General features: G+C 38.5%; 1 protein-coding gene across 10 annotated transcripts in view; it reads left to right on the top strand.

Moving 5' to 3' along the window:
* Positions 1-19,523, top strand: part of LDB2 (LIM domain binding 2) — a 401,477-nt gene that overhangs the window by 124,474 nt on the left and 257,480 nt on the right. For 9 of the 10 annotated variants that reach the window (XM_072620327.1, XM_072620326.1, XM_072620333.1 and 6 more), the window contains one exon: positions 18,048-18,150. In XM_072620327.1, the coding sequence (XP_072476428.1) occupies positions 18,048-18,150 (103 nt within the window). Of the gene's footprint in view, positions 1-277; positions 314-18,047; positions 18,151-19,523 lie in introns of those variants that run through there. The other variant, XM_072620329.1, reaches the window with a different exon arrangement.

The raw sequence follows: 19,523 nt of genomic DNA, 5'->3' as shown, positions 1-19,523 counted from the left end.
CATATTATAAAATATATTTCTACATACTGTATTCCAAATATTTAAATATTATGTTTAATATAAATATATTATAAAACATTATATTAGACACATTACATCTTTAAAAAATTATACATCATATTTATATTATGATCTATTCTTTTTCATTATTTTAGATTTTTCTCTTTCCGTCCTGAAATTTATATCCCAAAACATCAAATATTTTCATTATTTGACACTTTTGAAAGAACATTGACAAACTGGAGTGTGTTGTAAGAAAGAAGAAAGGATTCCAAACTACATCCCATGAGGAATGATTGAAAGAACTGAGGAGGTCAGTCCCAGTGGAATGGTAGCTCCTAGAGCATGGAGAGAGCTGGATCCCTAGCACTTAGCAAAGTGCCTTGCATAGAGAAGACGTTTACTGAATTTATTTTGAATTGAATTAGAGGATAGAAAATGTAAGAAGGGTGCTAATAGATTTCTTCAAATCCTTGAGGAACATGTGAAACAGGAATTCTAATTGTTCTGGGTAATTCCAGCAAGGATAACTAAGATCAGTGAGTGAAAGTTGTAATCAAACACATTTTGGCTCAACATAAGGAAGAATGAAAATTCCCTCAAATCTCCATCCATTGACATCCTTCATTTTCTTCCTGGCTCAGCTAAGGTAGCACCATCTTTTTAAAGCTGCCTCTGATGCTCCCTGGCGCTAAGTCTTCTCTCTCCTCTTCAGATCTCACATGCCACATTTCTTTCCTTCTCTCTGGTATTGACTTGTGTATATCTTAGTCTCTCTGACTAGACTTCTTCCTTAAGCATAGGGAAGATTCCTTGTATCACCCTTCTATTTTAGTTACCTAGGCTGTCTTTCCAAGTGGGTGCTTAATAAGTATTTATTTAATTGAATTGTAGGAATTAGGGCTGTTCCAAAATATAACAGACCCATGAGATCTTCTAGTGAGATCACTGGCACTGACACATTTAAGTAAGAGACAAATGACTCTGATAGACATGTTGTGAAGGGGATTCCTTTATTTGATAGGAAGGTAGAATACCTCACCTCAGAGACTTGGGTTTGAATCTTGGCTTAAATCTTACTATATATGTGACCTCTACAAATTCACTTAACCTCTCTGTACCTCAGTTTCCTCCTCTGTAAAAATTGTCACGGGAGAGGAAAGAGGCACTGTGGACTAGGTAATGTTTATTTCAACTGGAAAACAACGGTAATGTGTTTTGACCTCAAATGCTCCTTTCTGCTGACTAAAGAAGCATACTGGCATATGCATGTTCAATTATCCTCAAAATGGGACTGATACCTTGTGTTAATATCTTTCATGCTGTATCCATCTTCAAAGAATAAAAAAAAAAACTTACAAGATAAATTTATTTTTTCCTTTTTCAGTGGATTCCTACTGTCTTTCTCTTGGACCAGTTCTGGTGTTAAGTTGCTAGTGACTGTGTGGAGAATTCTATCTAACAGTCGAATTAGCAGCTCAAGTCTAATTGGAGTAGATCCTTGGCATTCTGCAAGCACTCTAATGTGTATTCCTCATTCTGTCAGACTTTGTCGGCTCACATCTTTACTAGACCTATATTCACAGGGCGGGTATATGGATACATACACACATGCACATGAGTGTGTATGTAAAAATTAAGAGCTTCTACCATATCATAATATCCTATGTTTTGCTACTTCCCTTTCCTCAGTAGTATGGTGTTCCATAAAGTGTTATAGGCATATCCATGGATCCGCGTTAATGAAACATTGGCATACAGGGTGTCCCAAAAGTCTTAGTGCAGTTGAAGGTTGAGTAGATATGTAAGACTGCATCTTTATACAAATCAACATTAATGTAACGCTTGACAGTTTATAGATGGTTTTCCTTAATTTGTAACCTTGTAATTTATATGGTACAGATATTACTACCCTATTTTACAAATTAAGAATGTGAAATTGAGAAGTTAAATGACTTGTTTAGAATTCCAGGGTCAGTAAGTGACAGAGATTGGAAGGAACCCAGCTCTGATGAGTACATAGTGCTGCACTGTATATTTCCATATTTTTTTTAAAAAGCATATTGTCCCTAATGTATAGCTTTTGTTTTGTTGAAATGTACTTTTTCAGTATGTGGGAAATTGCATTTCACAGGAACTCTGAGCCTCCTCTCTAGCCTCTTCTGCTATCACTTAATTAATGGGTCAGTCAAAGAGATTGATAGGCATTTGATCTCATAGAATGTGGATTAGCATAAAACAGGAACATCCTATAATGAAAAGCAATCCCTACCCAGTGGTATGCTTTATCTTTTGGTTAGTTTTGCCAGCCCACTTTTCAGGTATGACATGGCATTTTGATATTTTGGAAAAGGAACTGGAGCATGTTACTACTTAAAGCACACGCTTCTACTTGAGGGAAACATTGAGAGCTGGTAGGAGAATGTGTAATTTACTGTCTTGGTAACTTGACTTGTTAGAATTCCTGTTAAATAAGTATGCTCTGCATACACACGTGCATGCTCACATGCATGCGCACACACACACACACACACACACACACACACACACACACAGAGTAATTCAACCAATAATGGAGGAAACCCAGCAAGAGATAGAATCATAGAAGGTTCAAGCTAGTAGAGCATAGAATATTAGTGCTCACACACAATTTAAGTGTACCTCAGTCTAACCCTTGCCCCCCACTCATTTAGTCAGATCAAGAAACCAAAGACCAAAGACCTTAAAAAGTGACCAACACTCACACAGACCTAGTTCTGGATTCTCACATCCAGCACATGCCTCAGAGGCCATATAGTTCAAATGCTCATTTTCTAGATGAGAAAATTGATGTTCATGGAAGCTAAATGATTTGCCTAAGTATCAGAGCTAGGATTTGAACATTTATCCTTTGGATCCCTGCCAGGCCTAGAGGCCTAAGGGCTACCCGAGTCTTACCTTACCTATCGCAGGTCTTCGGCTGGCCAAACCGGATAAACGTATGAGAGAAGAGACTTTCCAGAGTCGAACAAGGGTTAGGCTTTATTCAGGGTCTTGGTTACATGTGCAGGGGGAATTCTTCCTTAGGAGAGAGAAATCTCCCAAGGAGGCAAAGATCTCACAGTAAGAGAATGGAAGTGGAAGTGGAAGTGGGGAGAGAGGGGAGAGGGAAGAGCGAAGAGAGGAGAGAAGGAAGAGGGGCCTTCTGTCCTCTAAGGGCCCCTCAGCGCTAAGAGTGCCTTCAGGCTTTCCTGACCCTACTTAAGTTCTCCTGCCGCATAGTTTGCACCTGAATACCGTGCCTGTTAGACAACAATAGGTGTGCTCAGACCCTGGGCCAATCTCCAGGGCGGGGATGCTCTCTCCCAGCACTTTTCCCACGGGAAGAGGCAGAAATGCACGAGATAGCCCAGTCTCACACCTCAATTCCCAGCTGTTCCCTGGGGGGCCTCATGAGAACTCTAAGGTTTAGAAGTCCTCACTTTTACCTGCCCGAGACTGTCCACATGGAACTGAGCTTACACCCCCAACAGATCCCAAATATGTGCTTGTTCTTTTACTGTTGCTCTTGTACTACCTAGAAAAAAAACAGTGCTTAATAAATGATTGAATTTTTCCAACACAGCTCCTCATCTCTGGTTCTTACTCTAACAGTTAGGCACAGCTAGCAACTGGACTGAGTTACAGGAGGAAAAATAAAATCATCAGAATGTGAAATTCAACAAGCAACATTTATTTAAACATTACAGTCAGACTTTGAGGATACCAAGGTAAAACAAGTTCCTGCTTCCAAAGAGATTATAGTATATACTAGATTGATATTACCCTTCCCTGCCTCTCAAAGTCTTTTTCTCACCTATTGCAAAACCTCAACAGAAACCATCAAGTGGAGAAAATTCTCTTATTTATCATGATATAAATATCATGGTCCTTCTTTTGGGGAGGGGGAGGAATTCCATAATTCTCAGGGGAGAATGAGTTTTTATTCCCAAGAATCTGTCTTTCGATATCTTTGTTCTCATTACATCAGTCACTATAGTACTGCAGAAATCCATAGTCACGTAGAAGTCTTCAGCCTAACAAGCTACAACAATAAAGAATACTCAGTATTCAGACTATCATGTACACTGAGATGGATAGCTCACAAAGCTATTCTGAAGCACAGGTCTTGATCTGTCACTGCACACAGACAAAGAACTAGGCCCAGAATTGAGCAGAAAGAAGAGAATGGGTTGGATTGCATTTGGGAAATTTCACTGTGCTTGTAGGTTCTCTAAGCTTCTCTCTGAAACAAATTTTTAACATCCATATTTTTCTGGGATGTTCTGCAAGTGTAAGTCATGGAATGCCACAGTCTCTGAAGAAGTAAAATTGCAGCTTCCCAAAGAACAATGCTGGGCATGATTAGGCTATGGTATATTGGAAAAGTAGACTTGCACGGTAGAACCAGTCTAAAGCGTATCATAAGAAAGATATATGATAAGAAAAGGAAGTTCTTTTGTCATGTCATGAGAGCCAGAGGGAATTGATGGTCAGTCTGAGTATCCCATTGATATCCATACAACATCAAGAGATTTTGACAAAGGTGTGTTCCATGCTCGATGGATTCTCCTGGAGAGGATTCATGGAAGGATATGAACAACAGCTGTAAAGGGTGAGAAGGTACGGATGGTTTGTACTTGCACTATTAAAAGAAATACCCCCATTGATGAGTTTGAAGATCCATTGAAATCTAAATTTCAGTGTTTTAAGAGCCCACTGGGATCATAGGTCATAGGTCAAGAATTGGAAGGGATCTCAGAGACCATATAGTTCAAACTCTTATTTTACATATGAGAAAACTGATATCAAAGGAAACTAAACAATTTGCCTAGATTCCCCTCAGGCTGCAGGTGTCAGAGCCTGGATTTAAGCCTTAGTCTTTTGACTCCTGAGTCAGTGTTTATCCAATTGCCGTTGCTTCTTTGTGCCTCTTTGCATATAACAACTGCTTAATAAATAGTTGATATTATTATTTAAAATCCTATGTCTTCATCAGAACCATCTCAATAAATGGGTCAGAATAGCATAACTGCTTGAAGGATAGGAAGGAATAGGAAGATGTCAAATAGTTAATATTAGATAAAATGCTGGGGAAAATGAGAAATATTAGGTACATTTAAGAACATTGTTCAGAATGCAGTGAAGTTGTAGCTGTATTTCAGTACTTCAAGGATCCATAATTTTATTGGTTTGGGTATGCCTCCCACTTAGATAGCAGCCTAGATGGTTCCTTTGAAATTTTTTCTGGTAGTTGCTGCTAAAAAACAAAAGGCACTCTCCAGCCAGTTTGGTGGTGATAAACCTCTCCAAACTTTAACTGTTAAAATCTAAAAATATTCAAGATAAAGGTATTATGATAAGTTGCCCACATACTTGGTGAAAAATTTCACTAGCTTAATGTCTCCATGTCCTTTGACAGATTTTTGGCATTGTATAAATGATATTACATCTATGAACAAGAAATAGAGAATATATGGGATATGGATTGGTTTTGATTTTATATACATATCCATAAGGATAAATAGAACAGGCTATTAAAATAAATGTAGAGAGAGCAGGAAAGTACATTTCTGAAGTGGTCAATTATGCATTCATTCTATTAATTTCACACCAAAGTCAATTTGAGGATCCTGCCTTCTTTCATTGGTATCTTCTGTGAAGTAGTTTTTATACAAGCCCAGCTAACTGACAGGTATAAATCAAGACCTAAAGCAAGAATATGATGAATATCTATATATAGATATAGATATATATGTAAAAGGCCAGTCAGGGTCATAAGTAGATGACTTGATGATTTTCTTGGACCATAAGAGACAAAACAAGTCACCTTTCCTCTCCTGACCTTGCTTTCTAATTTTTCTACCCATCTTTTCCACTTTGACCTGTTTAAGTTTATTTTAATAAAAATGTATTTTTCAAGAAATAGATGATTTATGTTACAGTTCACTCTTTGGATGGGGGTGTATTTGTGCCATGTGACAGGGAGGTTGCCATGGTAATTTCTCATTATTGTTGAATAGAAAAATAATTACTCTGGCAAAATCCCACGTAACCTGTCAGTGCATAAGTTAAAGATGCCTAGGGGCAGCCTTGACTCCAGGATCCTTTTTGGAGGGGGAAACACATAGTGTCCTTATGAGGGAAGAAATTGGGAGGGGAGGAAAATGCTTTTGTGGATTTTTAATATAATTAAGATTCTCTTCTGCCATTTGACTGGCACCATTCTTTTGAAAGGCTTTGCAACTGGGCTGTCAATGGGCCTTGGTTCACTTGTGAGGAGGTACAAAAAGATTTAATCATACGACCCATTATAGGACTTTCATGGAATGCGTTCATTTCAGCGGTCTTTTGTCTAATGAAAATATATGGGAATTGTTGCATCCACCTCGCTTGCCTCTGTTCAGACCAATTTAATTTCATTTTTATTTACCTGGAGGTTCCTTTATGCGAGTGTTCTTTTCCAACCCTTTCCCACCTGAGCTTTGGGGAAAAGATTACAATTATTACTTACTAACATTCAGTGAATTCACTGAATGTTAATAAGCTAACTACGTTTGTATTTATACCTCGTTAGATGCTAAGCTTCATGAGGGTAGAGACCAAGCCCTATCTCTTATCTTAACACCTTCCCCATTACCTAGCTTCATTCTCTGCATGCTTTAAATAGTTGTTAAATGAAGAGATAGCTGGATAAATTGAAATATGCACGTGTATGTGCTTGTTATCTACCAAGCCACCATCGAAATTCAACAATGATTTTTTATTTCTTAAAAATATATATCTTAGACTAGGGATAGTGCATATCTTATAGCAAGATAGATCCATTTGCCTACTTTTTTTAAAGTCACAAGGTATAATTCTACGACTTTTTCCCCCACTTGGTTTACCTTGTGTTAATCTTTAATCACAGAATTTAATAGCTAAAAAGAAATTGAATCCAGCCCCCTCATTCTGTGGATGAGAACCTTGTTGCTCTGAATGGTGAAGCAATTTGCCCTAGGTCATACAGCTCCCAGCAGCATTCAGAACAGGAGCCTAGGTCCTTTGGCTCCCTGATTCATGCTTTTCCCACTACATCATGATGTCTCTCACAGATGTAGTAAATTGCAGTTATTTTGGTTAAAGTAGTTAAAATACTAAAACCTAAGATCATAGATTTATAGGTAGAAGGAACCTTAGGTTCAGATATTCACACTCCCCGCATGAAAGAGAAGAGGAAGATGAGTCCAAGGGACCTTAAGTGACTTGTGTAAGGTCCTATAGGCACTAAGTAGCACAGCAAGGATTCAAAGTCTACCTCCCTCCTTCTTTTCTCTCACATTCCCCCTTTTTCTCCTCCTGCTCCTGCTCCTGCTCCTGCTCCTGCTCCTGCTCCTGCTCCTGCTCCTCCTCCTCCTCCTCCTCCTCCTCCTCCTCCTCCTCCTCCTTCTTCTTCTTCTTCTTCTTCTTCTTCTTCTTCTTCTTCTTCTTCTTCTTCTTTTCTCTCTCTCTCTCTCTCTCTCTCTCTCTCTCTCTCTCTCTCTCTCTCTCTCTCTCTCTCTTCCTCCCTCTCTCTCTGTCTCCCTCTCCCCCTCTTTCTCCCTCTCCCCCTTTCCCCTCTGTCTCTCTCCTAGGTATTCCCCTATTCTCATCTATCTGTCTATCTAATCCATCTATCTATAGTCATCTATAAAATGAGGGGATTGGACTAAATGATCCCTTAGGATTTTTCTAACTGTAACATAGATTCTATAGATTTTTGATTTCTCAACTTTAAATGGCCAAATTTGAACTACTCTGATTCTGTTGGTGGCACCACTTGCTTCTAAACAATGAAACTCAAAAACTTGGAACTATCCTTAAATTTTTTTCTTCTTTCCCTCACCCTCTAACATTCCATTTCCTGTCAGATCTCTAATTTCCCCTCTTACTACAAGTGCCCCAATTCAAATCTTCAATCTCTTCTCACTTAGGCAATTGTGATCGCCTTCTAAGTAATCTCCCTGTCTCCTGTCTATCCCTTCTCCAATCTATTTCTCAGACTGATGCCTGAGAAAATCTGATATATTCATGTACACACACACACACACACACACACACACACACACACACACACACTTATATATGTGGAATAAGAAAGAGATTATTGTGAGTATGTAATTAAAGATTTTGTGTATGAACATACCATGTATATATACACACATGCATATATGTATACATACATATATACATATACACACAACTATACACTTCTTTACCTAGCATTCAACACTCAGGGCCTCCTAGCATTCAAAGCCATCTACAATCTGAGTCTGACCTTCCTTTTAAACTTTTTTATTATACTATTCCCCATTATATACATTCCATCTAAATTTGACCACTTACCTGTTCCTCTTTCTTATCCTGACTTTCCCTGCTCTGTGCCTTTAATTATGCCATTTCTTAGACCTAGAGTGTATTCTCCCATCCCCACTTGAAGTCTCCTTTCCTTTAGGACCTAGCCCAGGTGCCACTTCTTTCATGACATCTTTCTTGATGTGCTCCAAAGTGCTCTTACTGTCCAGAGATTTCTGATTACTTGGTCTGGACTTCTTTCTTCTTCCTCTTCTTCTTTACTATTGCCCCTTATATAATTTATACTGTCCTGTGATCTCTTCCAATCCACATTAGATTGTAAGCTCCTTTAAGACTAGAGTCTGCATCATATCTATTTTCATATCCCCAGTAACTAGCATGGTGCCTTATATACATACAGCAGGCAATTATTAAGTGCTTGTTTAAGTTTTTGCTAAGCACAAATATTGCCTGGAGTCAATTGAAGTAGTTAGGGGAAAAAAATCCACAGCATCTGTTCTAGAAAGGTACTGTAAAACATTCTTATACAAATGCTTAAAAATGTCAACACCGCAGCTTTGTTTAGAAAAAGAATCTGTGAATAGATTTCAAGGGATCCAAGAACTTGAACAGGAAAAAAAAATACATCTTTATTTCAACATAATTGGAAGCTTTTGTAATCCTGTATGTTTCCTTCTATACATTTAAAACTAGTATTCCAATATGGAATACATCGACTTCATCAGATTACCCAAAGAGATCATGACATACACACACACACACACACACACACACACACACACACACACACACACACTTAAGAACCTTTGCATCAGAAGAATGAAAAGAGAACTCTTCACCCCCCAACTCCTAACTAATTGGAATGGTAACATTCTATTTAAGTAGACAAATTACATGAAGAATGAATTTTTAAAGCACAGGTAGTTGTGGAAATCTGCCCTGTCTTGAGGACTTTTCTAAACTCAGTCCCTTTTTAGGAGAGCTGTGTAACGTGACTATTTCTGTGGCTACTCTACCAGTCAGCTATAGTAACACATGCTTGGGTCCACAACTATGACCATTTGTGACTGTCAAAGTGCTTCTGGGAAATATTTTAGCTCTTTCAAGATGTGAACAAGATTGTATAGATCTAATGAAAAGATGTCCATCTGGTCAATTGTGATGTGATCTCTATACTAATTCCCACCATCATTCCTTCATCCGTGGTTTGCAGAGATTCCCAGCAGGGAGGGAAATGTGGCCATTTCTGAATCTGTTAATTCCTTAGTTAAGTAGCACAGTAGATAAAGTGCCTGGCTTGGAGTCAGGAAGACCTGAGTTTAAATCCTGTCTCAGACAAGATTACTAGCTGTCTGATCTGGGCAAGTCATTAAACCTCTTTCTGTCTCAGTTTGCTCATCTATAAAATCAGGTTAGGCTTGATTAACTCTAAGGACTCTGTCAGCTCTATATTTATGATTCTATGGCTTCAACCCTTTTTCCTCTGCTTTTCCACCTGTTGATAGTAGAATGACTTCGTAAAAGCCAAGGATAGCTTTCCAGTAGAGAATACCCAACCTCTCTTCCCTTTGCTTTGTTTCTACTGCCTCCTGTTGATTCTATCAAACTGGACCATATCACCTGCCTTTGTAATGGCAGCAGTGATTGAAAATTTCATGATCCCTTCATTTCTCAAGTCAAGTGTCAGTTGAATTCAGCAAAATGAGAAAATCAGCCCAGTCTTGAATGGTATGAGCTTGGACAGACTGTAGGAGATGGTGGGCAATAGAAGCGCCTGACGTGCTACGGTCCATGGAGTCACAAAGAGTCAGATGCTGCTGAGTGACTGAACAACAACAACTTGAATGGCATTGCTCTGCAGCATTTCCAGAGAATTCTGTTTCCATTTTGATTTCTCTGGTCCCTGACTCTTGCCGCTAATTTGTCTACAAGGAGTAGTCATGCTCTTTGTGTAGGCACTGCCATCTCCTGTTCTCAAGGCAGATGGGCTTGAAGATGGAGAAAGCTGAGTATTTGATCATCTGCAGCTTTCATATATCTAGACACTCAAGCACTGAGCTCCTACTACACTGGGCTGTTTGATTTGCTGCCAAAAGATTGTTTACTTGGTCCAATTGAGGCTTTTTATCTCATTTCAGCTCTCTAGCATCTTTATTATGCAGATTAGAGACATACAAAACAACTTCACTGATCCCAGGAACAACAGTAAATACACAAGTAGAAACAAGGGATGTTCAAAGTACAGGTTTATTGTTAAGAAGAACCACATGGTGGGGGTGGGGGTATCAAAAAGACTAGAAAGGAGATGGTTAAAAGACTAATTGGAATTATTTCTTTTTCATTTCTAAGAAACTGTAAGTAACTGATTTGTAATAGAAAAATACTGTAATGTGGAAGAATGATTTCCCCCATCAAACACATAACTAGATTATAGAGAGCCAGTGTGGTATCATGGAAAGAATCCACAGTCTGGGGAGCCTAGGTTCAAATCCTGCCCCAACACTAGCTGCGACCTTGAGCAAATCATTTAAGTTTTCTGAATACCAGTTTCCCAAGCTATCAAATAATGATAACGGTTCCTACTTGGTTATTATGAAGATTAAATGTGACAGTTTATCTCATTTTATCATCAGAAGAAATGAAATGCATGAAGTATTTCTTAAGTATTTACTATGTGGAAAGCACTGTGCTAATCTCTGGGTATACAAATAAAAAAAGTATGTCTTTGCTTTCAAGAGGTTCACATTCTAAGGGGGAGGAGATAATGGAAATAGTTATGACACAGGCTCTACTCTAAATGATATCATCTAGGACAAACTCCTCATTTTATATTTTACCACCAGGTGGCCTCGCTAGCCACCAGTCTGACCCTGTTCAAACAAGAAGGGCCAAACTCTGATTAAGTTTTACGATTACCCTGACAATTACGCGCTTTACCCCACTGAGCAGGAACACCACAAGAGTGCTAAACATTCTGGGGTTCTCAGAGATTGGACGCTCTTCTATTCTTCAGCTCCATCTGCCTTTCTGGGTGGTTGTCCTGTCTTGCAAACCAACAGGTACAATTAGTATGAATTTATACAAGGAAAATTCATTTTGAGCTCTTGCCCTTTGGTGGCCCTATCTTTTTTTCTGAACCTTTTGTCTGGGACCTTTGCCTCATGGAAACAGACGAAATATATTTAACTATGTACCATATTTGATTCTTTGCATGGAGTCAACATTGAGTAAAATAAATAAAACAAAATTAAAAATAAACATTTATAAATGTTTATAAAAATAAACACACATACACACACATAACCACCTTAACCCCCCTTGTACTTAAACTTGACCAAGCCATGGTGAGAGAGAGGAGATCTCATATATACATATATATGTATGTATGTATATATGCATGTATGTGTATGTATATGTATATATGTATGTGTGTATGCACACACACATACAGATATACACATATATATGAGATAACTTTGGTCCTTATAGTTGAGGTCATTTGTCCAAAGTCACACTCATAATTGAAACCTAGACTAAAATTTTATAAATAAATAAGATTGTCTGATATAGTATAAATGTACAGGACTGAAATCAGATGGCCTGGCTTCAAATCTTGACTCCACGTCTTACTATACATGTGACTTTGAATAACTCAGTTCTCCCTTCTGGGCCTCAGTTTCCTCATGTATAAAATGAGGATGCATTTTATGCATTATATGATGCATATCAATATGCATTGTAATCCCCACTGAATTCTCATTGAGAGACAGTGTGGCATAGTGGATAGAGGGTAGATCCATCTAAATTCAAATCCTATCCTGGACACACATTAGTCATATAACCCCTGGTCAGATCATTTAACTTCTCTAAAATGGAGAAAATAAATCTTAGCTCACAGGGTTGTTGTGAGGAGTAAATGGTCTAATATAAGCAACACAACTGCTTTGTAATTCTTAAGAAATTATAAAAAAAGATGAACTTTTATTCACAGGATAAAAATTTCAAAACCTGTTAAGCATGTCATTCAGTGCCTTTGACAATCTGCCTTTCCAGCCATATTCCCTTTTCCTCCTCAGACTTTATTTTTCCTCCTACCTCAATTCACTCACACATTTCATGCCATTTTCCATGCTTAGAATGTACTCTTTCCTCATCTCTGCTTCTCAGAATCCTTTCCAACTTCAAGACTCAACTTAGTTGCCACCACCTTCAGGAGACTTTTCCGAATCTCTACTATCTGTTGTTACTTCTCTCTCCTTTCTCAGTTTTCTTTGTACCATATTCATTTGTGCACTTGTTGCATCTTGTCAGTGATTATAAGCTCCTTTAGGGGCTGAACTGTTTCATTTTGGGTTTTTGTCTTCCCCTCCCCCACTCCAGTACTTCCAACAGAGTACCTTACCCATAACGGAGGTCCTTAATATTTACTGAATTGTTTTTAATTTAATTTAATTTTAATTTTCAATTGTTTTCAATTAATCATGGTTGCCATCATGATAATGAACTAAGCAACTAATCTAAAAATGATGTAGCATCAACAAATGAGTTTTTGTTTTTCTGGATTTCTTGAGTGAACCATGATATCCTTGATTTTGCTTCTGCTACTGTTTCTGTTGGTACTAGAGAAAAAGAATTTGTGAATTGTGCTTTTTTCCTTTGAATTGTTTTCAGCAGAAAGAACTGGATTCAATTTGTTGAGTCAAGGTAGCTAATTTTTGCAATTCCTTCTTCTGAGAGTTCCTGTCTGTGTTGAGGGTGTATCATCCTCCCAGTCCCTCAGGTTTGCAGCCTCAGCCTCAACTTTGACTCACATGCATAGTCAATATATTGTCTAATAGTGTTCTTTCTGTCCTTCCAATGACTATTGCTCTCTTCTCAAACAGCCATCCCTTTAGGATTGACTTTTATCACCTCTTGTCCGGATTATTCCGATAGCCTTCTAACTGGTCTCTTTGCCAAATATCTCTCCCCACTCTAATTCATCTTCCACTCATTTGCCAAAGTACTTTTCCTTAAAGGTAAGTATGATTATATTATGTCCCTACTCACATCCTATTACCTTTAGGATCAAATATAAAGTCATCTGTTTAGTATTTAATGCTGTTCACAACCTGGTCCCTTTCTCCCTTTCTAATCTTTTCTTTATTTTATTACTTTCCATGCAATCTGTAATCTAACCACACTGGTCTGCGTGCAAGTCCTCATACACATTATTATTCTAATAATATTAGCTCACATTTATATGGGGTTTAACAGTTTGTAAAGCACTTTCTTCCTCTCAGTTCTCTGAGCTTCAGGTATTCCAATTCCCATTTTACAGAATCCAGAATGGAGGCTCTGAGAGACTGTGATTTACCTACCATCACACAACTGGTAACACAAGTCTTCTAACTACAAATCCAGTTCTTTTTTCTTCAAGGAAGCAAGCACTTATAAAGTTTCTATGTGGCCAGCATTGTGTTAGATACTGTGTAAATAAAGACAACAGTAGCCCTTGCCTGTGAGGAGCTTATACTCTATTGGAGTAAGCAAATGTGCTTATGCAGTTTATATGCAAAATGCATAAAATAGAATGAAAGTGATTTTTTTTAGCAGAGGAGATTCTAGAAATTAGGGGAATCAGGTCATATCTTTTGTAGGAGATAACTCTTGAGATAACTCATAGAAGCTAAAATTTTGGAGAAGTGATAGTGAGGAGGGTGAGTGTTCCAGAATTGGGGAGCAGGCTGGGCAACCGTATAGAGGCAGAGATAGAATATCATCTCTGGGGAACATGAGATAACCTAATTGGGCTGGAACACAGAATGTGGATAGGAGAGCTATGAATAATACAGTCTGGAGCCAGACTTGTGAAGGGATTTACATTCCAGACATTTCTAGTTCATTTTAGAGGCAGTAAGGAGCTGCAGACCCTTCTTCACCAGGGGTGAGACATGGGAAGGCCTGTGCTTTAGGAAAATCATTGGGCATCTGTGTAGAGGATGAATCAGAGAGACCGCAAGTGGAGACATCAATTAAAGGACCATTGTAGTTATCTAGACAGGAGGTGGAGGGTTTGAGCTAGAGAAGACTTGTAGAGTGGAGAAGGAGACCTATGCAAGTCATGTTGGGAAGGTAGAATTCAAAATGACAAATGGTAAACTGAGGACTTGACAAATTTATGTTTGTCACCCAGGCCCTCAACTTAGCATTTGTTCTCAACTCTTCATTCCCATCTAACTCTTGTATCCAATCAGTGACCAAGCTTTTTGGCTCTACCTTGACAACACTGCTCACATAGGGCCCTTCTTCTTCTTCTCCTTTTCCTCCTTCTTCTTCTCCTCCTTCTCCTTCTTCTCTTTCTTCTTCTCTCTTTCTCTATCTCTCTTTTTCTCTCTCTGTATCTGTCTCTCTCTCTCTTGTGTGTGTGTGTATATGTACACACACACAAACACACACACACATAGGCAAGGCAATGAACTCTGATTTGAACATACTGACTTTGAGATCTCTATGGTGCATCCAGGTAGGGATAACCAGGTGGCAGTTAGCCCATGGAACAGGAGCTCAGGAGAAATGTTGATATGACATCATAAGACGAAAGTACAGAAACCTAGGCAATCTTGGGGGAATATAATTTTAGACTGGGTGAGCCAGTTTTGTGTAGGAGTCAGCTTTAATTATTAATAATGAAAGAGATTTAATCACTTCCTGCCTTGTCATATCTTCTATTTTTCTTAGAAGAAGAAGAAAGGAGGGAGGAAAGGAAAGAAAGAAGGAAACAAAGAAGGAAAAGAAGAAAAGAAAGAAAGGAGAAAAGAAAGAAAGAAAAGAAAAGGAAGAGAAGGGAAGGAAGAATGAGAAAAAAGACAGGGAAAGAAGGAAATTGGAAAGAAAGAAAGAGAGAAAGAAAAGAAAGAAAGGAAAGGAAGAGAGGAAGGAAGGGAAAGAAGGAGAAACAAATAAAGAAGGAAAGAGAAGAAGGAAGAAAAAGAAAGAGGGAGAGGAAAGAAGGAAAAAAGAGAAAGAAGGGAGGAAGGAAAAAAGAGAAAGAGAAAAGAAGGAAAAGAAAGAGAAAGAAAGAAGGAAAATAAAGGGAAAGAAGGAAAGGAAGGAAGGAAAAAAGAAAAAGATAGGGGGGGAGGGATGGAAGGAGGGAAGGAGGGAGATCATAAGATCTAGGAGTTTTCATAGACGCCCTGAGGCCCGTAGAACAACCTGTAAGTCGGGCAGCTGTTTGTGAGGTGGAGATGTTTGTTGTTTGTAAGCCTGGGATGCTTTCAGTCTGATATAAAGGTATAAAGGAAGGAAAGAGTAGTCTGTATACAGCTTCAATCATTTTTTTCCCTAGGTGGTTCTGTTTTTAACATATTTCTTTAGGAAAATAACCATAGTAATTGGGAAGGTGCCAAAAAAAAGCAGTTTCCATTTGTCCAAGTTTGTTCTGCTTTTGAAGAAGATGATGACTCCAGAAATCTTTGGTGGCCTCTTTTATTGTTCTTTCCTGGGCTCAAGACTCACTCCTGAGGCTTGCCAGGGATAGCAGCTTTATGCTGCCATAAGAACAACAAGTTAATAGGGAAAAGGGAGGCCCTTGGTTCTCACGAGTGGTCCTGAGAAATGGAGGTTATTATCCAGGGAGCAGCCTTCCCTTGGATAATTCTTTAAAAAAATAAATCCCTGCAGCACTGGAATCTGTGGAGGATCTTACCCTCAACATATGGCCCCAAAGCAAGCTCACTCAGGGAAAGAGTCCAACGTGGTACTCAAGAATTTGAGGAAATAAGGGTCTGCCATTTGGATGAAGGAGTGGTGCTGAATTGCTCCTTAAGCCATGAGGCTCCTTCACAACATTCCTGGCTCACTCTCATAGGATAGCTCATATGTCCCTATAAAGACATGCAATAGCTCATAGACAGTGCTCAGCTACACAGGACTCACCGTACTTTCTGGATAACTAAATGAGACACTACCACCCCTAATCCTCTTACTCCTACCCCTACTTCTACTCCTACTACCAACATTCATGTAGTGCCTGCTATGTGCCAGACATTGTGCTAAGCATTTTACAAATATTATCTTATTTGATATTCACAACAACCCTGGGAAGTAGGCACTATTATTATCTCCATTTTACAGTTATGTAAACTGAAGCAGATAGAGGTTGTAACTTACCTGAAGTGAGATTTGAACTCAGGTCTTCCTGACTTCAAGCCCAGCACTTTATCCACTTCACCACCTGTCTCTAATTCAGCTGTTTTGTTGTTCAGTTGTTTTTCAATCATGTCTGACTCTGTGTTCCTATTGGGGTTTTCTTGGCAAAGATACTGGAATGGTTTTCTATTTCCATCTCCAGCTCATTTTATAGATGAGGAACTGAGGCAAACACGGTGAAGTGGCTTGTGCAAGGTTAAGTAAATGTCCGAGACCAGATTTGAACTCAAGAAGCTGAGTCTTCCTGAATTCTACACTCTATCCACTGCGCCACCTAGCTGTCCCAATTCAGCTCTACCTATCCCCAAGCAAGTCTCCTTTCTGTGAATGGCCAATATTCCACTGAATTATCCTATTTTCAGCAAACATTCCAGAAATAACCAACATGATTCCTATCAAGTTCACTCTTTTCCACAAAATTATGAAAATGTTAGGCTACAACCATATACAGTCAGGTCTATGATTATATGCAACTGGTGTCTTTCCTTAGTAAATTTAATATTCCATCCCATGGGCATCTATCCACTGAATAACTTCTCTGTCAGTGCTAGATTAAGCTATGCATGGGTGATATCCACAGAAGAAGAATACAGGTCCTGGTGCTATGGAGCTGACAGACTAATAGAAGAGAAAAAACATTCATACAAGTAATGTAGCATAAGATCAATAAGAAAGGAAGGGAATGTAGTAAGCATTTATCAAGTGCCTTCTATGTGCTGGGCACCGTACTAGGTACTTTCAAGTATTATCTCATTTGATCCTCACAACAGCCCTGGGGGGTAGGTACAATTATTATCCCCATTCTACAGTTGAGGAAACTAAGGCAGATGGAGATTGAATGAATTGCCCAGGTTCACCCAGTCAGTAATTGTATGAAGCCTGCACTTCCTTAGGGTCTCTCTGATTCTAGACCTGACCCTTATACCACCTAGCTCAGTCAAAGACAAGAAGGTATGGAAAGGTTACGATGAAAAGGACCAAGTATTCAGATATGAGAATAGCTACTCACAGACAGAAAGATCCAGGAAGTTCTCAGTGAAAGAATAAACACATAGACATCTGCCCATTTATCATTAAATAACTTATTAAAAACACTAACCAGGGGGCCATTTTATAGTTTCCCCTCACCAAAATGGATCTCAAAACAGCAAAGAGAAAAAAAAGACATTTAATAGGTTTCTGAATTAAACATAAATGATTCGTGTTAAGTGAGTTAAGAATTTACTTTGTGTCTGTAATAAGTAAGTTAGATGCTCATAAATACATTCTCAATAATTGATTTTCTTTTAATTTGTATTAACTAGCTTATAGAATAAGAAATTGAACCTAATTTGAGCAATTAATTTAAAGAGTGATCAAATACACAATCTCACCTTGAAAACTACCCATGCATCTCTACTACTTAATAAATAAATGGAGACTGGGATTTCTTTCTCCTTTTAGAGAAGTTTTCTTCATTTAGTTCTACCCTGCTAAATCCATGATCCCTCTCTTTCCAGGATAGTGACAACCTCTGGTGGGATGCTTTTGCTACAGAGTTTTTTGAAGACGATGCTACATTAACCCTTTCATTTTGCTTGGAAGATGGACCAAAGCGATACAGTAAGAAAGAAGTTTATATTTTCTAATATTATCCCTTTTGCTTCTCCAACTCTCTCCTGTAGAAAAAAAAAAACAAACCCACGGGTTCTGAAAGAGTCAAACAGGGCTGACAGTCTGACAATAATGCCTCCACTTCTGACAGTGTACTCCATTCCCATCAAGACATTGTAAGAGGAAACAATGCTCCAAGCCTGCCTTGAGGAATCTCTTCAGAGGTTTAGGATGTTTGGGTTCTTCCATATTTGAAGATCCAGTAAAAATAAAGACATGAGTATCACTATGATAAGTTAAAACTACACTGGTATTGCTTTATGCATCCCTTCTCAGTGACCCTGCCTAGTCTCCTTGACAGCTCATACTTTGTGCCCAGTGCTTTTTTGTCTTGAAAGTGACTGATTGACTCTGTATCACTCCCATGTTTCTAATTCCATTTTATCAATTATCTCAGGTATTTATTTGACAAGTGTTATCTTTTTTTTCTGGGGGAGGAATAAACAAAGCTACTTTGAACATGCATTTTTGGATTAGTGTTGACAGAATTACAGCTTCTTGCTTTTCAAGCAAGTGATAAGTTGGTAAAGATCCCCAAATTACAGCCCGGAGCACGTGGGTAACAGCTGATCTGTCCTGATTAGGTTGAGTCAACTGTCAGACATCAGATTTGCTAGTTGTGTTATCAGTCCGGAAGGCAGAGATACATCAGCACCAAAGCAATTAACGTCCGTTTAGATCAGAGGCAGTTGTGTTTCCAGAAAACAGTACTACATATGAAAGAATTTGTCAAAGGGTAAAACACCCAGTCTGTCACAAACACAGTGATAATGGCTGAGCTCTCTCTGCTGTGAATGAGGAAGGATCAGCCTAGTACAATTTGGTAATTCACAGTAATGTTGCTGATAAACAAGATGGAAAGATCAAATTACAGTCAAGTGTATTGTAAAGCTACTAGTGAATGATGGGTCCTTTTCTGTGACCTTTATACAATCCACTGTTACAGTGCATTAATCTTGGTGGCCATCAGAACCATCAAAATAAATTTCCTATCATGTACTATTAATTGTGGGATTTTATTTTTGTCTGTTTTTGTTCAGTTCTGTGATTTTATTTGTAGAGAGAACATTCCGGATGTACATTCTCTGTGCCAATGCAGAGCACCAACTTCTTTTGTATTTGTGGTTTTAGAAAGCTATCCAAGGCTCGGAGGGGTTCAGTGACTTTCCCATGGTCACCCAGTTAATTTATGTCAGAGGCAAGGCTCAGGTCTGCCTGACACTGAGGCTAACTATCCAATAACAAAAATGTCAATGATGGGGATGATAACAAAGTAATTATTTAATGACTCCCTTTTACATAGTGCTCTAAAGTTTATGAAA

This window comes from Notamacropus eugenii, chromosome 6 (genome assembly GCF_028372415.1).
Source record: "Notamacropus eugenii isolate mMacEug1 chromosome 6, mMacEug1.pri_v2, whole genome shotgun sequence".
In the NCBI taxonomy this organism is placed as follows: Eukaryota; Metazoa; Chordata; class Mammalia; order Diprotodontia; family Macropodidae; genus Notamacropus; species Notamacropus eugenii.
Note: the sequence above shows the minus strand (reverse complement) of the source record. Positions and strands in the feature narration are given on the sequence as shown.